The sequence below is a fragment of the Hibiscus syriacus genome, unplaced genomic scaffold (assembly GCF_006381635.1).
Source record: "Hibiscus syriacus cultivar Baekdansim isolate YM2019G1 unplaced genomic scaffold, ASM638163v2 tig00110384_pilon, whole genome shotgun sequence".
In the NCBI taxonomy this organism is placed as follows: Eukaryota; Viridiplantae; Streptophyta; class Magnoliopsida; order Malvales; family Malvaceae; genus Hibiscus; species Hibiscus syriacus.
Window position 1 is genome coordinate 3,649,338 of NW_024062715.1, and position 24,446 is coordinate 3,673,783.

Genomic DNA, 24,446 nt, shown 5'->3' on the forward strand with positions numbered 1-24,446 from the left:
TTGTGATATTAGAGTTGAGCATCGTGTCTTTATGATTAAAGGTGGAACAATTGTAGACATGATTCTATAATTGCACCATCTGTCTTATCAATGTCTCATATTTCAAGTCTTGGATGTTGTTCAATTTGATGTTGAATTATGTTTAATTTGTCAACCTTGATGTATGAACTTCATGTGATTTGTCTCTTTATTTTCTTAAACTTCCATTGACGCACATCTATATGCGTAGCTACTTGATTGAGAAACTTTTTTCTCATTTATGAAAAATTTCCAATTAGATACTAAATTATGGATCAATTTCTTTATGTCATGATGATGCAAATGCAAATGCAAAATGTGTCAATTCTAAAAGAGATAACCATAGAACAACCATCATTAAAATACAAGGTTTCACTACAATAAATAGTCAAATTTGAACGAGTCTTTATCTCTTCATTTCCTTGAGTTTGATTCTTCATAGGATCTAACGTTGCACTCAAAATTTTTGTTGCACTCTCATATTTTATGATGCTTTTTTATCCTCTTCTCGAATCATCCATTGTAGTTGTTGAATTTAAGACTTCCTCTTTCACAGTCTTAAGGTCTTAATGAAGAGTTTTCTTGTTCTTGATCTAATTGACATCTATCTTTTAGGATAGTTTCATGGTATTTGTGCCTTCGAATGAAGTCTTCACCTGATTTTTAATTTCTTCTTTCATCATTTTCTTTGGAGGTCTTATAGACATCATTGGGCACCTAAGTTTGACTGCCCAGTTGAGAAACCATTGTTTCATTATGAAAACTTTTTAATTTGGTCAATCACTTGTCAACTAACACCTTTATATATCATTAATATGAAAATGCAATAAAAGAATTAACATCAAACTCAAAAGGATTAGTACACATAAAATGATCAACAAAATAGTAAGAACTATTATCAACAAATAAAACCTATCCTTACATGTTGACTACCCAGGCATGATTTAATAAATCTTACTCAAACATGATTTCTACCCCACATGCTTTGTTCACAATATAAATTATAATATCATGTCATCTAGTTCACATGCATATTTAGAAAAATAAACCTAACTACATGATTTCTAATTCTCATGGTTATTCAAAAAAATAAACATAACAACATGCTTTCTAATTCTCATGCATTTATTCGGAAAGTATAATTACTTTACAAAAGTGTGGAAAAAGGCCAAAAAACGTTTCCTTGTGTACTCTTCTCATGGGACTTATAAGGTTAGGTTCAATTATATTTAAGTTTGAACCATGGATTCATTATATATTGGGTTGACATACCCTCAATTCTGGCTCATCATAGGCTTATTCAGATCGAGTTCAATTCAAGGGAACACACCTCCCTATGTCTGTACGAAGGTGAAAATCATCACGTGGATAATAAGACATGTTCCCCAGGAGTGATATGTTATCCCACACGGAGGTAAAATTATCACGAAGGTATAACATCTCACTCCCAGTTAAATGGGATGGAGCGGGATTTTAGCTCAATCTTATGATAATGCATGTGCACTGTGTGTGAGTAAAACAAAATAAATCAAACATAAATAAATATGAAAATTCATTATCTAACTAAGGTAAAAATTTTAGTTTTTCATAGTAATAACTTTTTATGTGCATGCATCTTTTCAATGAACCTCGCTTCCTATTTAATGTGAGGTCCATCGATTCCTCGCTTCGGAAAGGGTGTGAGGACTATTACAAATATGGGCTCTATTTGGAATGTTTTTAAACATATTTAAAAAAATGGAAAAAAATATGTAGTAAAATTTTGGAGTTATTCCCAATAGAAGTGTTATCCAAAATTCTTGTGCATGTGGCGTATAATTTCTCAATGCGCGGTTGAGTTGCAAGACTTTTCATGAAGCCTCAAAGCATAATTACATATTTGAGAACGTTTCAATGAAAAATATCAATGTCATTTCGTGGACTCAAACCGAGAAATTTTTTCAAGAAAGATGCAAAGCTAGTAATAATCGCGAAACGTTATACTGATGAGGCATGTATGATTATTTTAGTGGAAAAAATTCAAAGTTTGTTTTGCATTGTTTGAAGAGAGCAGCCAATAAAGGTAATATCAAGGCCATATATGTATATGGCATTATTCTAATTTTTTCTAGGGGTGAATTAAGAGATGAAGGACTTTGAATTGTGAAATCTCTCGATCTCGTCAATTCTAAGAAAATAAATTTAGAAGTTATTTTTTCAAAGATCGATGTGTTTGTAGGCTTAATGTCGTAGAGTCGTCACAACCTTTCTTTTCCAAAACTAATTGAAGACTGTAATTGTGATGGGAACTGTCCGCGTAATTCAATCGACCAAGTTTGGCAATCAAGTAACAACCTATGTACTTATTATGATTCTTGTTTTTGGAACCATGAAGCAACTTTGTTTTGTAACATGTTACATTAGAATAAATTTTAATTTTAATAAGTTTTGAATATTTACAATAGAATTTTTGTTATTTTATTATATACTTTACAAAAAATATAATGATTAATTTAAATTCATAAAATAGATTAATTCTTGCGTTACGCAAACCACAAGGTATGTTCAAAACACGTGATATTTCAAATTCTCAAAAACCTCGTGTTACGCAGAACACAAGGTCTTTTTTTTAAATATTAAATTGTGTTCTCTAAAAAGCGTTTCCACGTTAGAGGAGCTTTGCGCCTTATATAACGCGAGGTCTTGACATGCATTTTGTAGGACGTGAGATAGTCCTACGTGTGCACACTACATCAAAATTGTTCTACAGCGGTGTTTTGAGAGTAAACGCCACTAACTTTAAACATATAGCGCCATTTACATTCCAAACGCCACAAAATGGTAAATTTAGCGATGTTTTTATACAAACGATATAATAGGGTTCATCTATAATGGTGTTTTTTCAACAAACACCGCAATAGAGTAGTACTTTAATGACGTTTTTATACAAACATCGTAATAGGATTTATCTATAGTGGCATTTTTACAATAAACGCAGCAATATATTACTACTTTAGCGGCGTTTTTATACAAACGCCGCAATAGACATCATTTATAGTGGTATTTTTTCAACAAACATCGTAATAGAGTAGTATTTTAGTGGCATTGTTTCAACAAATGCCGCAACATAATAGTACTTTAACAGTATTTTTATACAAAGGCCGTAATAGGGTTCATCTATAGTGGCGTTTTTTCAACAAACACCGCAACAAAGTGACATTTGGTGTAGTTTACTCTTAAAATGTAAAAGAGACCAATTAGAGCGGCCACTTTTCAACTCAATAATCCAATAATCTCTTCTTCACTTTCTCGCTCGTCTCTCGCCGCCCACTGTCCTCTTTTTGCTCCTATCGATGCCCTAATTACTTGCCTTCGCCGGAACTTCCCAAGGCTCGTCGCTGCCTCCGGTGATATCTGTGGCACAAAACTTCCAAATCACATCTTCTCTTGCTATCTCTAGGGTTTGTTTGTTGTTTCCCCTTTTTGGGCTTTGGATTTGAATCCGAAATCGTATTTGGGATTTGGATTACGGAAGAAAGGAATAACGATGATGACGACGTAAAAAGATAGCGTCGAAGGATCTGTTAGGGTTTTATCACTGTGAAAGGTGTGATACTTCTGCTCATGTCGGATGTGTTCTCGGAGAATATCCATTTATCAAACTCGGGAGTATCTTTGAAGAAAAACATGCTTATTGGAGTATCTTTGAAGAAAAACACGAGCATCCTGCGGCTTTTGTTAAAAAGATCTATTACTATCCGGACTGCAGTTACTGTGGTGAGCCCTGTTTAGATTTTACTTTCGAATGTACAAAATCCGGATGCAATTATATTGGCCACATTGAAACCGTTACTGGATTTTCTCTGATTATTTTATGAATCTATGGAAAAACAAAGAACTAAGCCTTTGGTAATTTTTTTATGGATGTTTCTTAGTTTAAACTTTGGGGATGAAAGAATTACATGTGAAAAAAACATGGAAAATGTATATGCAAATGCAGGAGAGAAGACACAGACTCTGTCGAGTAATTCTAATGGGGAGTTTGTATGGGACCGCACTTGCATATGTCATAACTTCCGCTAGCAGCATCAAGTGTGATTCAATTCTTACTCTTTACATGCTTCCCTTCTTTAACTAATTTCTTTACGTTGCATATATGTGTAACTTGGATACAGTATATATATATATATACACACATATACTATGTTACTTGGATTCAGGTATGAATATCAGATAAAGATATGTATGTGATAAAGGGTATTTTCAGTTTTTTCTTTCTTTCCTAAGAAACTGCTTCTATAGGATCCGGACTTGGGTTCGCAAAAGTGATCGGTATAACTCCGAATGAGATTCAAATTTCACTCATCCTGAATGCGTGATATAATACTCACTCATGTTTTCCATTGCAAAAAATGGACTTATATTTTCTTCCAGCATTTCTAATTTTTCATAAAAATTTACCAAAGGCTTAGTTCTTTGTTTTGCCATAGATTCATAAAAGAATAAGAGAAAATCCAGTAACGGTTTCGGGGTCATTATGGATCTGTTAGATATAGCGAGAAAGCTTGATCTCTCACAACACAATATGCTAGTCCGTAAAGCGGCGGAACTCTGGCGCCTCTGCGATGTCCAGTTTGATTCTTCCATTATCGGCGTCGTAAGAGCTTCATCCTCTAATCATTCACAACTTTAATCCCATTGAAGTTCAAATCTGAAGTGATAATCCTTCATTGTCTCCCATTTTTTTCGTTCTTTGTAGGGAGAGGTTTGTAAAGATATAATTTTCTTAGAAATTGCTGCCACAAGGTAGGATGCATTAACTTTGTTTTTAATGTATTCTAATTTTCTGGATTAGGGATTTTTTTTCTTAATGTGTAGTTGTTATGAAATTTGTAGGTTTGGGGAGGTTCTATTTGATCGGCAGAAAGCTGTCAAGTGGAATGTCAGAAAAGGCTTACAATAGATCTTTCAATTCCTTGCAGTTGCAGAACGATCTAAATATCAAGTTGGTTTCTCCTACTTTCCCCTTGCATTGTAAAATTGAGTTATTATTGTACTCAGATTTTGATTAATCTGGGGGGAATTTGGTGTTTCAGAACAACACTGGATATTAGAGAATTGGGGATTCAATTTGGATGTGTTAGGTTGATTCCTTTTGTGAAGAAGGGTTTATCTCTGTAAGATCCTTTTCCATTTTATATATATTTTTATCTTTAGTTCATAAGATTATGTTTCCTGATCACTCAGGTGCTTGAAATAATGCCTGAATGAGTTAATCCCAAAATTAGATGGTTCTCATAATTGCTAGTTTTACAAATCTATGACATTTTTCGTTTGATCATCAGATGAATTCTTATGTTCTTTTACCACTCTTTGAGTTGTTTGAGTGACTTAATGTTTATTTCAACTTTAAGGACCGGTTTATGGCATCACTACCTTCTTCCAGGCAGGCTAGTGTAGACTTCACCAGACCAGTGTTCACTTTTGTGGCATTTTACTTATGTGCAAAAAACAGAAGGTAATGCACATATAATCGTTGTATAAAATGCTTTTATTCCTCTATTCTACTTGTTTTTTACATAAACTCCCTACTTTCCAGCTGAAGATCGACAAGGATAGTGTTGAAACATTTTGATATTTCGATATAACAAATTAAGTTAAATGGATTTTAAGATTTTCCAAATGATTTTCTAAGTATATTCGATATAACTATTCGAATATCAAAACATTACTCCAAATATTTCAAAAATCATTTTTTTAAGTGTAAAATTAAGTTTTAATCATAAAACAATTTCAAAATAATTTTACAAAGTATTTCGAACCAATTCAAAGTCAAAAATTCCAGATTGCTCAGAGGGAACCGATTCCCCCCCATAGGAGGAACCGATTCCCCCTGAATGGTTTGGCTCCGAGATTTCCAGAATGCTCGGAGGGAACCGATTCCCCCATAGGAGGAACCGATTCCCCCCTAAACAGTTTTGTTCCGAGAATTCCAGTATGCTCGGAGGGAACCGATCCCCCCCAAGGGGGTACCGATTCCCCCCTTGTTCAACGGTCAAAATATTTGAATTTTACACTTAGGGAACCGATTCCCTTCAAGGGGGAACCGATTCCCCCCACACTCCAAGCTGTTTTATTAAATGTTTTCACACTAAAACGGCTATAATATCTTCTCTAATCATCCCCAACGTTCAGAAGTGATCCAAGGTGTATTTAAGCAAGCTTAGAAGCCATTGATCAATAACAAGAAACATCAAGCAACTAGAATCAAGAGAGAATCAAAGAGAAAGCATCAAACCTCAAGTTTGAGCATTTCAAGCCTATTTTCATTCAATATTCATTTTGCTTTCAAGAACACTTTTTGTGCTCAATTGTATTCATCTTTGAGTGTTCTTTTCTTTGTTCTAGAATTGTGCAAACATCTTACCTTGTGAGGTTTTCTTGTAAGTTTGCAAATTTGTAATCTTCTCTTTGAGAAAAGAGTGTTCTCAAGAGTTGGGGTATACTCTTGAGGGAATTGTAAGGTTATCTCTTTGGCCTCAAAAGAAAGAACAAATTAGTGAATTTGTTGGAAAATCCTTAGTGTGGATAGCTAAGGTAGTGGACGTAGACTTTGTTTGAGAAAGTCGAACCACTGTAAATCGCTGTGCAATTACTTTCAATTTTCTGCAAAAGCTTCCACAAAATTTTTTATTGCCAATTCACCCCCCCTCTTGGCCAATTTCGTCATTCGATTAACTCAACAATTGGCATCAGAGGCTAACTCATTTGAAGGTTTAATCGCCTCTTGAGTCGATCCGGGAAGAGTTACATCGATTACCAAGTCATCAATGGCCTCCACTTCAAATTACGACTCCGGTCTCGATTCGATGCCCGTCAACAAGCCTCTTTTCTTCAATGGAGCTAACTACGCCTATTGGAAGAATAGAATGATGTACTTCATTCAAGCAAGTGACATGGGAGCATGGAATGCCGTAGAAGAAGGATACATTAAGCCTATCACTCATCCAAGGTTGTGGAGTGAAGGAGATACAAAAATGTTCCAGCTCAACTCCAAAGCCATCCATATTATCTTTTGTGCTCTTGGACCAGATGAATACGGAAGAGTTTCATCGTGTACAACCGCCAAAGAAATATGGGACAAGCTTCAAGTCACACATGAAGGTACCGATGAGGTAAAGAAATCAAAAATTAGTATTCTAACGAATAGCTATGAAAATTTCAGGATGAAACCAAATGAAGACATCAAAGCTATGACGGATAGATTTTCAACGATTGTCAATGGTCTCAAATCATATGTAGAGATCATCTCAAATGAAAAGCTTGTGAGGAAGTTAGTCTACTCCCTCCCAAAATCATGGCAATCAAAGAAAACGGCAGTCATCGAGTCTAAGGACCTATCGTCCTTAACTCTTGAAGAACTTATCGGTTCACTCCTCACTCATGAGATGATGCTTGAAGATGAGGTGGATCTTGATAAAGTTGAAGAGACACCAAAGGAGAAGGAGAAGAAGAAAAACATTGGAGTTGCTCTCAAATCCACAAAAGATGAGAGTGATTCTAATGATGATGATGATGACGAGGAAATGGCATTGTTTGCCAAACGGTTCAGAAAAATGATGAGACCTTACCGAGGAAGAAAATTCAAACGAAATGAAGGCCTCAAAGATGAACCAAAAGAGATGGACCCGATCATTTGCTATGAATGCAAAAAGCCAGGGCATGTCAAATATGATTGCCCACAATTGAAGAAGAATGGTCAATCAAAGAATAAGCACAAGGCTCATGTGGCTACATGGAGCGATGAAGAAGGTTCCGATGAAGAAGAACAAGAAGTAGCAAACTTGTGCTTAATGGCATTTGGGGAAGATTCTAAGGTAACCTCTAACTCATCTTATTTTGATGATTTATCTTATGATGAGCTATTAGAGGAATATAATGGGTTGGCTTCGGATTATGAGAAATTATTTTTAAAATATAAAAATGATGTTTCAAAGTTGAAAAATGAAAATAAACTCATATCCAAAACCAACAATGATCTTGAAAGTAAAATCAAATATTTACAAATCAAACTAGAAGAGTTTGAAAAGAAAAATTTAGATTTGCAAAATTTACTTTCAAAGGTCAATGATGATCATCAAAAGAAAATTGATGATCTTAAAACTTCTTTTGATAAAGTTGGAACAAAGCGTTTTGAAAAAGGAGAAAATTCAAAATCCAACTTTGTTAGAAAATATTTTAGAAACTACAATCATAGAAATCCTCAACGAACCTTAAATGGTAAAATCTTTAGAAGTATATGGGTTCCTAAAGGACTCATTACTACTAAAGATAAAGATATCCTACACAAATGGATACCTAAGGGAACTAGGATTTTGGAAACTAATGAATATGGACCCAAAAGAATTTGGGTACCAAAAATCAAAAATTAATCTATGTTTGTAGGGAAATGAGCATTGCTACAAGGCACGGGAAACAAATTCAAATTCATGGTACCTTGATAATGGATGCTCAAGACATATGACCGGAGACAAAAGCCGGTTCATTGAGCTTAACGCCAAAAATGGAGGAGAAGTGACTTTTGGAGACAATTCAAAAGGTTACATTGAAGGTATTGGTACAATAGGTAATACCTCTTCCATACAAATTAAGAATGTTTTATATGTGAATGGATTAAAGCATAATCTATTGAGTATTAGTCAATTATGCGATAAAGGATTCAATGTCTTATTTGAAATTAATGGTTGTAAAGTCATTGACATTGCATCTAATCGGATTATACTTGTTGGTCATAGAATAGGAAACATTTACATGGTGCATTTAGATTCTATTGATATGACTAATTTGTGCCTAGTTGCTAAGGATGAACATGATAGTTGGTTATGGCATAGGAGACTAGGACATGCTATGAGTGTTTTGCAACGGTTAATTCAAGGAGACTTAGTAAGAGGGTTGCCTAAGCTTAAATTTGATAAAGATAAAATCTGTGATGCTTATGCTAAAGGAAAACAAAAACGAGTTTCTTTTAAATCTATTAATGATGTATCAACTAGTAGAGTATTACAATTGATCCATTTAGATCTTTTGGGCCAACTAGAACTACTAGCTTGGGAGAAAACAATATGCATTTGTCTTGGTAGATGACTATTCTAGATACACTTGGGTTCTATTCTTAAGTACTAAAGATGAAGCATTAGAAAATTTCATCACATTTTCAAAAATAATCCAAAATGAAAAAGGTTACTCTATCACTAGTGTTAGAAGTGATCATGGAACTGAATTTGAAAATCTTGGATTTATTGAGTTTTGTAATTCTAATGGTATTAGCCACAATTTTTCAGCACCTAGAACCCTCAACAAAATGGAGTGTTGAGAGGAAAAATCGAACTTTAGAAGAAATGGCTAGAACCATGCTTTGTGAAAATAATTTGCCAAAATATTTTTGGGCGGAAGCCACAATACCGCTGTTATGTTGTAAATCGAGTAATGATTAGGCCAATTTTAAAGAAAACTCCATATGAAATTCTCAAAAATAAAAAGCCTAACATAGCTATTTTCATCCTTTTGGATGTAAATGTTTTGTTTTAAACAACGGTAAAGAAAATCTTGGTAAATTTGATGCTAAAAGTGATGAATGAATTTTTCTGGGTTATTCCTTAAATTCTAAAGCTTATCGTGTATTTAATAAAAGAACTTTAGTTGTAGAAGAGTCTATACATGTTGTTTTCGATGATAATCCCCTTCCGAGGAAGGATTCTTCTGTTAATGATGATGTAGGTATTGTACAAGCAAATGACGTTAGACATGACGTTGGAGAATCATCATCAAAGGAATAAACAAAAGATGAGGAAACTCATGATCCCCTCGAGAATCCAACCATTGAAGAAAGGAAAGTATCTTTTCCAAGAGAGTACAACTATGTCAAAGATGGTGAAATTATAGGTGATCCATCAAAAGGGGTAACTACTCGATCTTGTCTTAGAAATATCTGTAATTATGTTGCATTTATTTCATGCATAGAGCCTAAGAACATCAAAAAAGCATTAAAAGATGAACATTGGATTATGGCTATGCAAGAAGAATTAAATCAATTTGAGAGAAGTAAAGTATGGACATTAGTTGAAAGGCCTAGTAATAAATCTACTGTAGGTACTAGATGGGTTTTTAGAAATAAACTTGATGAAAGTGGTAATATAGTGAGGAACAAGGCTAGACTTGTTGCTCAAGGCTATACTCAAGAAGAAGGCATAGACTATGATGAAACATACGCTCCCGTAGCTAGGATGGAAGCAATTAGAATGTTATTGGCATTTGCATGTTTCAATGAATTTAAATTATATCAAATGGATGTTAAAAGTGCATTTTTAAATGGTTTTATAAAAGAAGAAGTGTACGTGGAACAACCTCCAGGTTTTGAAGATTCAAATTTTCCGGATCATGTTTTAAAATTGACAAAAGCTCTTTATGGTTTAAAACAAGCTCCTAGAGCTTGGTATGAAAGATTGTCAAAATTTTTAATTGAAAAAGATTTTTTAAAAGGAAAGGTTGACACTACATTGTTTTTAAAGAGAAAAGGTAAAGATTTATTAGTAGTTCAAATTTATGTTGATGATATAATATTTGGTTCTACTAATGATGTTCTTTGCCAAGAATTTTCTAAGCTAATGCAAAGTGAGTTTGAGATGAGCATGATGGGGGAGCTCTCATTTTTCTTGGGACTCCAAATCAAGCAAAGAAAGATGGCATCTTCATTAATCAAGCTAAGTACGTCAAAGATATGCTCAAGAAGTTTGGACTAGAAAATGGGAAACCTCATAACACTCCAATGAGCTCTTCAACAAAGCTTGACTTAGATGAAGGAGGTAAATGTGTAGATGTTAAATTATATAGGTCAATGATTGGCTCTTTGTTTTATCTAACTGCAAGTAGACCAGACATTATGTTTAGTGTTTGCTTATGTGCTAGATTTCAATCATGTCCTAAGGAATCACATTTACTAGCTGTTAAGAGAATCTTTAGATACCTTAAGGACGCTCCTAGTTTAGGACTTTGGTATCCTAGAGACTCTAGCTTTAGCTTGCATGCTTTTTCTGATGCGGATTATGGAGGATGCAAATTAGATAGGAAAAGCACCTCCGGTACTTGTCAATTCCTTGGAAATATGTTGATTTCTTAGTTTTCAAAGAAACAAAATTGTGTTGCATTATCTACCACTGAAGCGGAATACATTTCAGCCGGTAGTTGCTGTGCACAAGTTTTATGGATGAAACAACAACTTTTTGATTATGGAATTGAAGTAGGTACCATTCCTATCAAGTGTGACAATACTAGTGCTATTTGTCTCACTAAAAATCCCATCCAACACTCTAGAACTAAGCACATTGAAATAAGACATCACTTTATTAGAGACCATGTCACTAAGGAAGATGTAGTTCTAGAATTTGTGATACTTTGCACCAATTAGCGATATCTTTACAAAACCCTTAGACAAGGAAAGATTTTGGACACTTAGGAGAGAATTAGGTTTGACCAACCTATCTTCACTTAGTGTTTAAAACAACAACTTTTTGATTATGGAATTGAAGTAGGTACCATTCCTATCAAGTGTGACAATACTAGTGCTATTTGTCTCACTAAAAATCTCATCCAACACTCTAGAACTAAGCACATTGAAATAAGACATCACTTCATTAGAGACCATGTCACTAAGGAAGATGTAGTTCTAGAATTTGTTGATACTTTGCACCAATTAGCGGATATCTTTACAAAACCCTTAGACAAGGAAAGATTTTGGACACATAGGAGAGAATTAGGTTTGACCAACCTATCTTCACTTAGTGTTTAAAATAATTTTAGCACTTTTAATAAATCTTGAAAAATGCTTATAATAATAATTTTTTATTGCATTCTTGCTATTAGTTAGGGGGAGTTTGTGATTCTTAGTGAAAATTAATTTTATGCTCAAAAATCGATTAAAGATTAATTTAATTGTTTGAACATAATTAATTTTTGATATATGAGTTGCCAATACCACTAGAAAAGATTAATTTAGCATTTTGTGTTTAAAAAAATCGGATTTTAGCATTTTGGTGCAGAGGGAATCGGTCCCCCCATGAGGGAACCGATTCCCCCTTTGAAGGGGAACCGATTCCCCCCACAGGGGAATCGATACCCCCCTGGGATTCTGTTAAAATCGGGCAGAACACCCCAAAATTCCCAAAACCCTTATATTTTCTTCAAACCGTTTCTCACCCTCCTCAAACACTCAAATCTCCTTTCTTGCCTCAAATCATCGATATTAATCGGAATTCGCTTCAAATATCATCTTCTAAACCTGTTGGAATCATTAAAATCGTGCAAACAACATCTAAATCCCCTCAATCTTCATCTTTCAAGGTAAATTTTTCTAAACTCTTTATTTCATTATTTTTGAACATAGGATTAGTTTCAATTAGTTCTAGGTTGAAATAGTGATCGGGCATTGATTATTTAGTGATTAGAAACTAGATGTTACAACTAATTTCATCAAAAACACAAGAATTTTTCAAAATTTTTTTAAATTTTCGAAATAAAAAAAATGTTATTTTTCAAATTATTGTGTTTTGATTAAATTATGTTGTTGTTATGAAAAACTATACATATATTGTTTCTCAAAACCATATTTTTCAAAAGTTTTTCAAAAAAAAAACTTTGCCCATTAGGATTGATTTAGAGAATCTTGAAATATTGAGGACTCATTTGAGTTTTGGGATTAATTGAATTGCATACATTTGTTTTAAAATTGCAGGTTATTCTATCTATTCCGATTTCCTTCACCATGTCAAATCCTAAACGTCCTAGGTCTTCATCTAGTCGTTCTAGTCGTCAACCAAATCCTCCTCCTATTCCTCAAAATCCTATTCCAAATCTTGATCCTAACTTGACTATCCAAAATTCTTGTTTCAATCAACCGGGTCCTAAAGATTATCGTTATTGGTTTTACCAATATTTTGATTCGTATAAGATTAGGGAAGAACGTATCCCATCTCTTCAAACTATGGTTGACATTAACTTTAAATATCTCCCTATCTTGCACGAATGGAAATTTGATAAACTTTTCGAACTTGAACCCATTGTCTATCATCAACTTGTTCGTATCTTCTACTGTAATGCCGTTTGATCAAAATCGTGACAAAACCAAAACCATAGGAGTGCGTTCCTACCTCCTAGGTCAATATTTCCATCTTGATCCGGATTACATAGCCAATGCCTTAGGCTTGGATAATGAAGGTTTATCAAACGAAAAACAAGTTTTAGGCTCACGATATAAACGGAATGATAGTGCAAGTGTTTTAGATCTCCATGAGCGTTTCCTTCATCTCATGATCACTTGGTGGTTTTGACCATCCGGGGGTCGATATTCAACTCTTAGAGCTTTAGATCTTTGGTGGTTGCACTGTTTTGAAAACATATAAAATAAACCTCTCCGAGATTATCTTTGCTGAAATTGTTGAAACCGTTAACCTAGTGCCAAATAAGAAACTCTGTTCTTCACTAGTTTACGGTTGTATTCTTAGTAATCTCTTTTCTAAAGCTGAACTCTGAGTGGTCTAGATGCCTCATTTCCTCTTAAGAAACAATCAATCTTCTTTCTTTAACAAGAGCGGGATGGGTCAAAAATAAGGAAACCGGTGCATGGGTCGATCTTCTACTCCGGGAGCTAGTTCTTCACAAGCTCCCCCGAAGCTGACGAAGATCCTGAGTTTGAACAATTAATGAGGGATATTGATGAAGCTGAAGAAGAACCTGAACACCCGAGGAGCACGCACAACATCGACTCAAATGCCTCCATATTTTCAATCCTTTATGGAGACATTTGATTTCCGTTATGCTACAATGGATTCGCGCTTTTCCTCTATAGAGTCTCATTTATCCACAATGGGAGCTCAACATTATAGATTCTTCAGGAGATGCGTGCAAACAATGAAGCAACCAATGCTCGATTAATGAACTAACTCATGAAATGGCTGCTATGCGAGCCGTTTTTTCCTACCGATCCGGATGCTTGATTTGTGTTTAGCTTACAACTTGAACAAAATGAACATTGTTTCAACATTTTGAATGTTTGATTTGTGGATTGTTGGATTTGGATTTATGAATAGTATGAACTTATATGTTTTCCATATCACATTATTTATGAATATTGATTTATGAAACTAATGGCTAACCTCTCTTTTGATTGTGATCTTAGCAGCTTAAGCTTATAATTATAAATCAATTGGCTAAATGATTTCAAAACCTTGTTTTACAATGTCTTTTTGATTTAACAAAAAGGGGAGAAGAATAAGTGTTAAATGTTTTACATGAAAATTGAAGAAGTATTAAAGTAAGGGGGAGTAATTTCAAACTTGATTTCAAAAATCTTAAAATTACTAAAATGTTTTGTATATCAAAAAGGGGAGATTGTTGAAACATTTTGATATTTCGATATAACAAATTAAGTTAAATGGATTTTAAGATTTTCCAAATGATTTTCTAAGTATATTCGATATAACTATTCGAATATCAAAACATTACTCCAAATATTTCAAAAATCATTTTTTTAAGTGTAAAATTAAGTTTTAATCATAAAACAATTTCAAAATAATTTTACAAAGTATTTCGAACCAATTCAAAGTCAAAATTAGATTGCTCAGAGGGAACCGATTCCCCCCATAGGAGGAACCGATTCCCCCTGAATGGTTTGGCTCTGAGATTTCCAGAATGCTCGGAGGGAACCGATTCCCCCCTAAACAGTTTTGTTCCGAGAATTCCAGTATGCTCGGAGGGAACCGATCCCCCCCAAGGGGGTACCGATTCCCCCCTTGTTCAACGGTCGAAATATTTGAATTTTACACTTAGGAACCGATTCCCTTCAAGGGGGAACCGATTCCCCCCACACTCCAAGCTGTTTTATTAAATGTTTTCACACTAAAACGGCTATAATATCTTCTCTAATCATCCCCAACGTTCAGAAGTGATCCAAGGTGTATTTACGCAATCTTAGAAGCCATTGATCAATAACAAGAAACATCAAGCAACTAGAATCAAGAGAGAATCAAAGAGAAAGCATCAAACCTCAAGTTTGAGCATTTCAAGCCTATTTTCATTCAATATTCATTTTGCTTTCAAGAAACTTTTTGTGCTCAATTGTATTCATCTTGAGTGTTCTTTCTTTGTTCTAGAATTGTGCAACATCTTACCTTGTGAGGTTTTCTTGTAAGTTTGCAAATTTGTAATCTTCTCTTTGAGAAAAGAGTGTTCTCAAGAGTTGGGGTATACTCTTGAGGGAATTGTAAGGTTATCTCTTTGGCCTCAAAAGAAAGAACAAATTAGTGAATTTGTTGGAAAATCCTTAGTGTGGATAGCTAAGGTAGTGGACGTAGACTTTGTTTGAGAAAGTCGAACCACTGTAAATCGCTGTGCAATTACTTTCAATTTTCTGCAAAAGCTTCCACAAAATTTTTTATTGCCAATTCACCCCCCCTCTTGGCCAATTTCGTCATTCGATTAACTCAATAGATAGGTTGATTGAGGTTTGTGGAACCTCTGAATATGGGTTTTCTTGTGTAAGTAACATGGTTTCCCCCTACATATCATCTATCAATTGTTAATTTCTAAATGTTTAGTGCCCTGAGCATTTATTTGGAATTTTCAATGCAGGTTTCTACCTCCATGAAAGATCTGTTGGTGGCATGACTACTCAGCCTCAAGTGGCAGTAAGCGAGAGAAGCAGAGAGGATATGAAGAACTTCAAAATCAACTTGAAGCTATGAAGCAACAACAACAACAACAACAAAACCCTGATTCCCATATGCAATGGGGTAAGTGGGAGGTAGGGTAGTAGGCTGACCCCAACGCCAGGTTGAGAGCAACTTCCATGGAAGACCTGTGGCAGTCAGAAAATTAAAAATAAAGATAAGATGCAAATGCGTGTATAAATAAATAAATAAATAAATACATAGATGAACAGACTTCATATGCAGTCTTGATATGTGCGTCTGTAATGGGGAGTAATCCCTGTAAATAATTCCCTGCAAATAATTCCCTGCAAATAATTTCCTACATAAAAATCTCTACATATAGATTGAAAATGTAAGACCCAGCTAAATTTAAAAAGAGGAAACATGAATAGAAATGATACACAGAAGTCAATAATAGCAAGCTACGAGGAGGAATAAATTCAAATGAGTTAATTCTTAAACTAAGGCAACACTACTCCGATATCCTAGTTCTAAGCCTTCATACATTTCAATGACATAATCATGTATAAAGTAGGAGTCATGGAATGTACTATAAAGACATTAAAAAGAAGATAGAGATGTTACACCCTATGGCTGTGAACCGCACTACTCAACTACTCTGGTCTTAAGTCTCCATACTTTCCTATCAGAGGTCATGTCCTCGGTAAGGGCTAATTCCTTCAAATCAATCTCAAGCAGTCTTCCCACTTACGTCTTGGTCGTCCTCTCCTTCTGACACCGTCGACTGTAATCGACTCTACCCTCCTGACCGCATCCGTCGGTTGTCGCCTAAGGACATGCCCAAACCACCATAGTCTTCCCTCCCTCAATTTTTCGGATACAGGCACCACCCCCAAGTACATCCTAATAGCAGAGTTATGTGTCCTGTCCCACAGAGTCCTACCACATGTCCATCGAAGCATTCTCATTTCTGCGGCCTCCCATCCTCCTTACGTGATCCTTGATTGCCCAACATTCTGATCCATACAGCAGCGCTGGTCTTATTGCCATTCTATAAATTTTCCTTTAGTTTTTAGAGGCACCTTCTTGTCACACAAAACTTCAGTAGCAGCCCTCCACTTTAGCCATCCCGCCTTTATACTTGTGTAACGTCTTCATCTACACCCCCATCTTTATGTATCATAGAACCTAAGTACTTGAAATAATCATTTGAGGGGATAATGTGTCCTTCTATACATACTTCTACATCTTCATCGTTTTGGTTTCTGCTGAAGTTTGAACATACATAATTTGTCTTTTCAATATTGATCCTTAGACCTTTTTCTTCCAAAGCAGTCTTCCAGGTAGCAGTCTACTATTCACTCAGTTTTGTTTCAGCAATTAGGACAATGTCGTCAGCGAAAAACATACACCATGGAACACCGTCTGGTGTCGCACAATAGATGTCATCCATAATCAAGGCGAAGATGTAAGGGCTAAGAGCCGACCCCTGGTGGAGTCCGATTTCCACCGGGAATGCCTTGGTGTAGCCAACTGTAGTCCTGACGGTAGTAGTAGATCTACAGTACATATCACGAATCACCCGGATATAAGCAGTTGAGATCCGTCTCGTTTCCAAGGTCTTCCAGATCGTATCGCGGGGAACGCTATCATACGCCTTCTCAAGGTCAATGAACACCATGTGAAGATCACTATTTTTTCCCTATATTTCTCCATAAGTCGTCGAAGTAGATGAATCGACTCCGTAGTAGACCTGCCTGGCATAAAGCCAAATTGGTTTTCTGAACCCTAGTAACCTGTCTCAACTAGCCTCTATTACCCTTTCCCATAGCTTCATGGTATGGCTGAGTAGTTTAATACCTCTGTAGTTGCCACAACGTTGGGGATCTCCTTTATTCTTATAGATTGTATCACCGTAGACTCTCTCCACTCCTCTGGCATCTTGGCAGTCTCTAAATAATATTAAAGATGTTGGTCAACCACTTAACTCCCTCTTCTCCTAGGGTCAACCACACAGTGATAGGAATTTGATCTGGACCGACAACTTGTCCCTCCCCCATCTTTCTAAGAGCCATTTTGACTTCCTGAAACTCATCCTACTTGTAGGGCAGTCATTGGCCGTAGTATGATGGTCGGCTGACCCATCAATGATATTATCTCTACAGGGAGAGGCACCATTATTAAATAAGCCAAAGAAGTAACTACCCCAAACCCTCTTAATATCATGATCTTTAACTAAAGAACACCATTGTTGTCCTTAATAAACCTAATGCTACCTAGATCCTTTTTCCTATTTTCTCTGGATTTTGCAAGCTTGAAGATGTCGTTTTGTCCTTCCTTGGTGTCTAATCTCTGTACATTTCCTCGTATGCCAACCTAGGTGATTTCTTAGGTCAATTTTTGTTTATCTAGTGAACAATATTGAACTACATTACATTTTTTTGGATGTTTGTAACTTTGAATTATTCATATTTTATGTATTTTTGTTTAATTGGAAGCGTAATTTTATTTTTAGGTTGGTATTAGATATTATTACAAGTTAAATTAGGGTAATACAAAGTAGGAACAAAAAAATTGAAAATCGATGATGAACAATTTCGAGTTCTACGAAGAGCAACCCAATCAACTTGCCTATGCCAACCTTTTGTAAAGTAGCGGTGTTTTGTATTACAACTCCACTAAAACCAATAGCATAGCGGCGTTTGCGGCAAAAAGCCACTAAAGACAAGCGAATAGCGGCGTTTGTGGTAAAATGCCACTAAAGATAAGAGAATTAGCGGCATTTGTGACAAAAAATGCCACTAAAGACAAGATAAATAGCGGTGTTTGTAAATAAAAATGCCGCAAAAGGTCGAGTTATATAGCGGCGTTTGAAAGAACAACGTCGCTATATAACTTGACCTTTTGCGACGTTTTAGGTTCACAAACGCCACTAACTTTTACGCATTTTAGGTCACAAATGCCGCTAACTTTTGCGGCGTCGTTTAGCGGTGCTTCTTGCGACGCTCTTACTAGCGTCGGTAGTGTTTTTTAAAGGTGCTTAAAAACACCTCTAAAAATTTGTTTTGTGTAGTGATAGTTTAAGATATATTTTTTTTACGCATTTTAGGTTCACAAATGCCGCTAACTTTTGCGGCGTTCGTTTTAGCGGTGCTTCTTGCGACGCTCTTACTAGCGTCGGTAGTGTTTTTAAAGGTGCTTAAAAACACCTCTAAAAATTTGTTTTGTTGTAGTGATAGTTTAAGATATATTTTTCCAGTTAATGTTATTTGGGTTAATATTCCAATAAATGATTTTTTGACACGCATCTAATTAGGCGTATATGGGTACCCAGAATATAAACTGATAGTTCTTCCTATATCAATAGTGGTCGAACACGATTGAAATCAGAATAGCAACTTAAGCATATTTCACTTAATATTTTAGGTTCCGTTCAAAGTATAATTCCTTTCTATTAAGCCCTTAATTATATGCATTTCCTTAGATTTTGTCCACCAACATCTAAATTTACTTAACCATTTACAATTTGCTTCACAAACTTCCAACCTCAAATTCGGAGAGTAAAAGAATGATTAAATTTATTAAATTAGTTTGAATTAAAACTAAATTAATAGATTGTATATATTGAGGATTGAAATTATTATTATACCAAGACAAACCCTTATAAAACAAATATTAGCATGTTTGTAGTAATATTTTAATTAAATAATATATTAGTAATTTCTAAAAATAATTTATTTATCATTAAACTCGTAATTCAATAACTTTTTTATTGTAACTCATTTTATGTTTAAAAAATGATTTCTCCACCCTATTTATTTTTCTCCTGATCAACTCTAAAATTTTCAAGATATTTTTTAGGGACGGAGTCGGGATTTTAATTCAAGAAGATAAAATATAATTAATAATAAAAATAGAGAATAAAATAAAAATAAATTAAAATTTAAAGATCTAAATAGATAATTATCCTCATACTTTTTTAACGGTAAAAAAATTGAAGGGGGCAGTAACCCAATGGCCTACATGGCTCCATCCCTGTCCTTTTTTATTATCAATAGTTTAAATTAAAAGATGACAAAAAAATGAATGAAGTTATAAAAATCTCAAATGTTTGAAACCTTGTGGTTTAACTTCTGAATCAGAAACCTTCTGATTCTGATAAAGTGAGAGAGAGAGAGAGAAGGACTGTTGCCTGCACATAACCATTTCAACTGTGGCACTGAAAAACATGGTGTGTTGATTTATAAAGGCATTTAAAAAGGATGCTAATGCCATGAAAACGACATTCCTTTTCCTGCCTTCCCCTAACATTGAATTTTTATGTCACCCTCCATTCTCCATTCAATGGTTCCTTCCTGTTTTGTAGCTAAAACCCCCAATGGTCCCAATAAATGCAAATTCCAAACTCAAAATCACTCTTCAATCAAATAATCCATCTATGCCTATTTCATTCAGATGACCTACTCCTTTTCAACCTAATTATTTGCTGCCTGAACAAGCATTTTTTAACTTAAAATCAATATTTATTTAATATAATCTGAAACGTAAAACTTATTTTTGAAAAATAACAATATATTCTTTTAAATAGTTGAGATAATTACATGTAGTTAGTTGTATGTGTTTAAACTTTTTTTTTAATTTATTTACAACATACACATTTTCATATTGTAGACACAACTACTCGGATCAGGAATCTATAGAGAGAACAACACTCTCTATAATATATTCCCCCCAAATGTTAGATACTAACTCAAATTTTAACTTTTAAGACAAATTTCATTTTAATGATTAAATATTATTTTGCAATTGATTTTATTTAATAAGTAAATATTTATTTTAGGTCAAAAGAGTTAAAAGAATTAGATTTCTTGTGAGTCCAAGTATATGATTCTATAAATATGGAGTGGGTTTTAACTTTTGGGATTTTAGTTGTAAATATATTTTGTACGGAAGTTTGGAGAGCCTTTTGAGATATATTGAGTTTTGAGATTATGAGATACAAAGAATATCATGTATTTGTTTTCATCGTTGTCTCTATATTTATAATTGATTGTTTATTTCTCGTCCGTGGAGATAAATCTCACATTATGGATGTCTTGTTTCTATGTTAAAGATAATCCATTGTTAGATATATTTGGTGTTAATGATATTGAGAACAAGTTTTAAAAATGATGTTGCTAGGAGTAAGAATCATAAATTTAAAAGTATAAATTTGAAGATGAAGTTAAGCTATTGTTCAATCCCATATGAATTTGATGATGAAGTACAACTATTGCTCAGTCCCATAATTCTACATAATAAAATTAGTTTCGAGCTTAAACTCAATTATTCAGAATTCAATGTAGCTTTTAGATACCAAAACCACTAATTACGAAGCTAAAAAAAATTAAAGACGCTGAAAAAATTCATGGTACCGCTTCGCAGAAAGATTGAGAGAATCCCAACGCGTGATCATTGTTTGTCATCTCAGAATCATTTCACTGCATTCCATTAAATTGCATCATCTACTTCTTTTCCCCAGTTAAAATCAATTCATGGACAGTTTACAGGAACCCCAAATCAAAGAAAAAAACTCAACATGCAGATAAAGAAAACGAGGAGATTCAAGTGCTAAACACCCACCATTTTCAGCTTTATATATAATCACTCTCCTTCCTCTTCTGTTGTGGCCGACGACATGTAACTCATAGCCAGCGATGTTTCATCAGCCGGAACCATTGCCATCGATGTTAAGAATTTACTCTTACATGCTTGACAAGTGACTTGCATGATCGTGGATTTCATCTTCTTTGTCGATTGATCTTTCAACATTTGAGCACTCTCCAGTTCAGTTCGAGCTTGTTGCTTTATCCTCTTAGCAGTGGCGAATTCAATCTCGGCCATCTCGATCTCCCGTTTTGCTTCTTTTCTACCCTTCTCGGCGTAGGCATTCTCCGCCATGGCTAGCTTCAGCTGCTCGCTCGCAAACTCCTTTAACCTGCTGGCTTCTTCCGATATTACTGCTTCCCCATCGTTCCACTTGTTCACTTCATTCGAGTTTGATCCAATGAATAGCTTTAAATGAGTCGAGCAATTCTCATCTAGGTTCCACTGTGAGCGAGAGCTCGACGACGGTAGAAGCTGAAGTTCAAGAGAACGAGTTGATTCCGGTATCGGAATCGGCGATAAGCTAAAGCTTGCATGGAGTGACGGAGTGGCGGTTGAAGCTGTTCGAGCCTGAAATTGAGGTTGAACTCGTCTAACAGTGCAAATATCTTGGTGTTCGATGAACGTCTCCACCCTGAAACGAAAAAGAACAAAAAGAATGATTTCATGGTGTTTAATACTAAATTAAACAAAAGAAATGAACTGGGGTCGGGGGTATTTGTGTGTTCGCAAATTGAAACATTGAGGTCGTTTTGAAATGTATCAGATGCGAGAATTCCTTGGATATTTTTAATAATTTATGTTTAAGCACTAACCAGCAAACAATCATAGAAAGAATAATTAAACAGTATAAAACTTTTGTAAAAAAGGGGAAAAACACAAGAATATGGGGTTTAGAACTTCTTTATCAGGAAAACTTTTATGCGTATTTTTAGGGTTTGATTGAGAAGCCTTTTTTTTTGGGTGGAGGGTTAGGGTGTGATGTTGAACTAACCTGGAAAAAACACGGCCACAGTCACAAGAATGGCCTTTGGTGCCACAAGTCTTGAGATGAGCCTTGTAATCGGACTGAACGGCGTAGCCTTTGCAGCACTTAGCGCAAACCCACTGCTTGTTATCGCTGTGCTTCCTTCTGAAATGTTTCTTTATGCCGACCAGATCTCCGAGGGCGTGGCAAGGGTGGTGGTGCAGACAGCTCGGCTCGGGGCAAACGAAAACCTTCTTTTTCACCGCCGTGTCTTGATTATCTGGCCTTTTCAACAACTTCCACGGTACCTTGTGCCTTCTCCGATGCATTTGAAGGTTCTGGTCTCGTTGGAACCCTTGGTTGCAGATCTCACACACATACCTGTCGGATTCCAGCAGTGTTCTTGGTGATAATGAAACCACTTCTGCTTCTGGATCTAATATAAACAAAAATCAAACAAAAAAAAAGGTATTACTTATAATTTATTAACACACGTGCATACATATGTGCTATAGGTTTAGTTTAGTAATATGCATACCTGGTGTTCCGGGTGGCTTTCTTTTCCTTTTTGGGACGACACCGTTTTCGAAAGGAGATAGACTGAGAAGATCGGAGGAGGATGGAAGTGCAGAAACAGTAACTGTTTTTTCCAACATTATATTGCTTGCTTCCTAGCTGTTGATGTTCGATCCTTTTTTATGGAATAACTATGGATTATATATATTGGTGAATTGAATTTGAAGTTTAGAGAACAAATTAATTGATCTTTTGGCTTCAGCTTTATTTATAACAGGAAAAGGGGCCGAGAAAGGAAGAAGAAGAAGAAGAAGAAAAGCTATTGATTTCTGCTATCGGCCTTCTTAAAGTTTTCTTTTTGTTTGTTGTTTCATTGATCGAATTGGGTAAGGTTGAGGCGTCTATTATCCAATAAATCTGATTATTTTTTTTTGGATTTTTTTTAATATTTATATGAATATTAAGTACATCAAATATCTAACAAAAACATATATTTCACCTTTAAAGTAAAAAGGAACTTTAACCGTATTTATAATTTAAGGTTTCTTTTTTAATTTATTATCTATATTTAGAACTTGTGAGTATTTATTTTCAAACTTAGTCTAACTTAACAACATACCTTATTGTTACGTTGAGGGATCTTTGTGATAAAAATAAGTATTATTTTAAATCATTAATTTTCTTGGAAAAATCTAGCCATTTTTTTCTTCTTTTCTCTTCTTTTTTTCTTCTGTACGACTTGTGAAAATTTTATTGATTAATCTAACTTTTTTCTTCTTTAATTTTATTTAACCGGAGGTGACACCAATTTTGATACAGGTTGCCGCTCGGCGGTTATCTTTTTTCTTTTTATTTTTTTGGTTTTTTTGGTTTTTAAATAAGAATAATTATGTCTTTGTGACATGTTTATATGCCTTTATTGTAACACCCTCAGACCGATACGGGTGACCTGATTCGATCTGATGTCTCACATTAGTGCCACCGAAGCGCCCCAAATTGAAAATCTTTGAAAATTTAAAATTTTCATTTATCCATTTAAAACTGTAAATTGATTTATAGATAAAGCACAAGTTCATAGCATCATTTATATATTAAAAGTAGAATTCAACAATATCCAGTAATAAAACAAGTTTCAAACTCATATAAAAAATAGAATACAACCTACATGTCCCCTAATCACATGCACCGTACTCCGCAAGCTACACTGGTGGAACTTCTCTACTGATGTCGGTTAGAGCACATGGTCAAACTCTTTAACCTGAAATGGTAATCAACAGAACTACCAGATGAATGCAATAGGTTCTCGTTATATGGTAAAACATAGCTTTCTTTAGTGGGACATACATCATCATATTCTGTCGATGCTTTTTGGATTCCATTAGTCTTCAGTTACAAAACAAGAATTTACGGTATGAAAGAAGTACTCGGAGAGACATATTCAGAAGATTAAATTGGGGAGTCTAGTGTGTTCCAACAAAATGGAGAAATGTGTACAAATCCTTTAAAAACATTAGTAGTTTAAAACATATTTTAAAACCACTGTAATACCCTCCAACTGGACACCCATATACAGTTCAACTATACAGATCCGTAAGGAA

The 24,446-nt window shown here is 34.8% G+C and overlaps 1 protein-coding gene and 1 pseudogene across 1 annotated transcript; one reads left to right on the top strand and one right to left on the bottom strand.

The window, feature by feature from the left end:
* Nucleotides 1–3,291: 3,291 nt before the first annotated feature.
* Nucleotides 3,292–15,714, top strand: LOC120122184 (annotated as a pseudogene).
* A 5,417-nt stretch (nt 15,715–21,131) lies between these two features.
* On the bottom strand, nt 21,132–23,127 carry LOC120122049 (zinc finger protein SHOOT GRAVITROPISM 5-like). Its single transcript, XM_039141301.1, has 3 exons — nt 22,871–23,127; nt 22,360–22,768; nt 21,132–21,999 (listed from the first exon to the last, which is right to left on the bottom strand). The coding sequence occupies exons 1-3, from the start codon at nt 22,986–22,988 to the stop codon at nt 21,363–21,365; spliced, it is 1,164 nt and encodes a 387-aa protein (XP_038997232.1). The 5' UTR covers nt 22,989–23,127; the 3' UTR covers nt 21,132–21,362.
* Between the last annotated feature and the right edge of the window lie 1,319 nt (nt 23,128–24,446).

What these genes read in the sequence shown, in the direction of transcription:
- LOC120122049 (XM_039141301.1), bottom strand. Translation starts at nt 22,988, where the DNA reads ATGTTGGAAAAAACAGTTACTGTTTCTGCACTTCCATCCTCCTCCGAT. An exon ending in AAAGCCACCCGGAACACCAG is followed by an intron (nt 22,769 to 22,870) that starts GTATGCATATTA and finishes TGTTTATATTAG; the next exon opens with ATCCAGAAGCAGAAGTGGTT. An exon ending in TGTGGCCGTGTTTTTTCCAG is followed by an intron (nt 22,000 to 22,359) that starts GTTAGTTCAACA and finishes TTTTCGTTTCAG; the next exon opens with GGTGGAGACGTTCATCGAAC.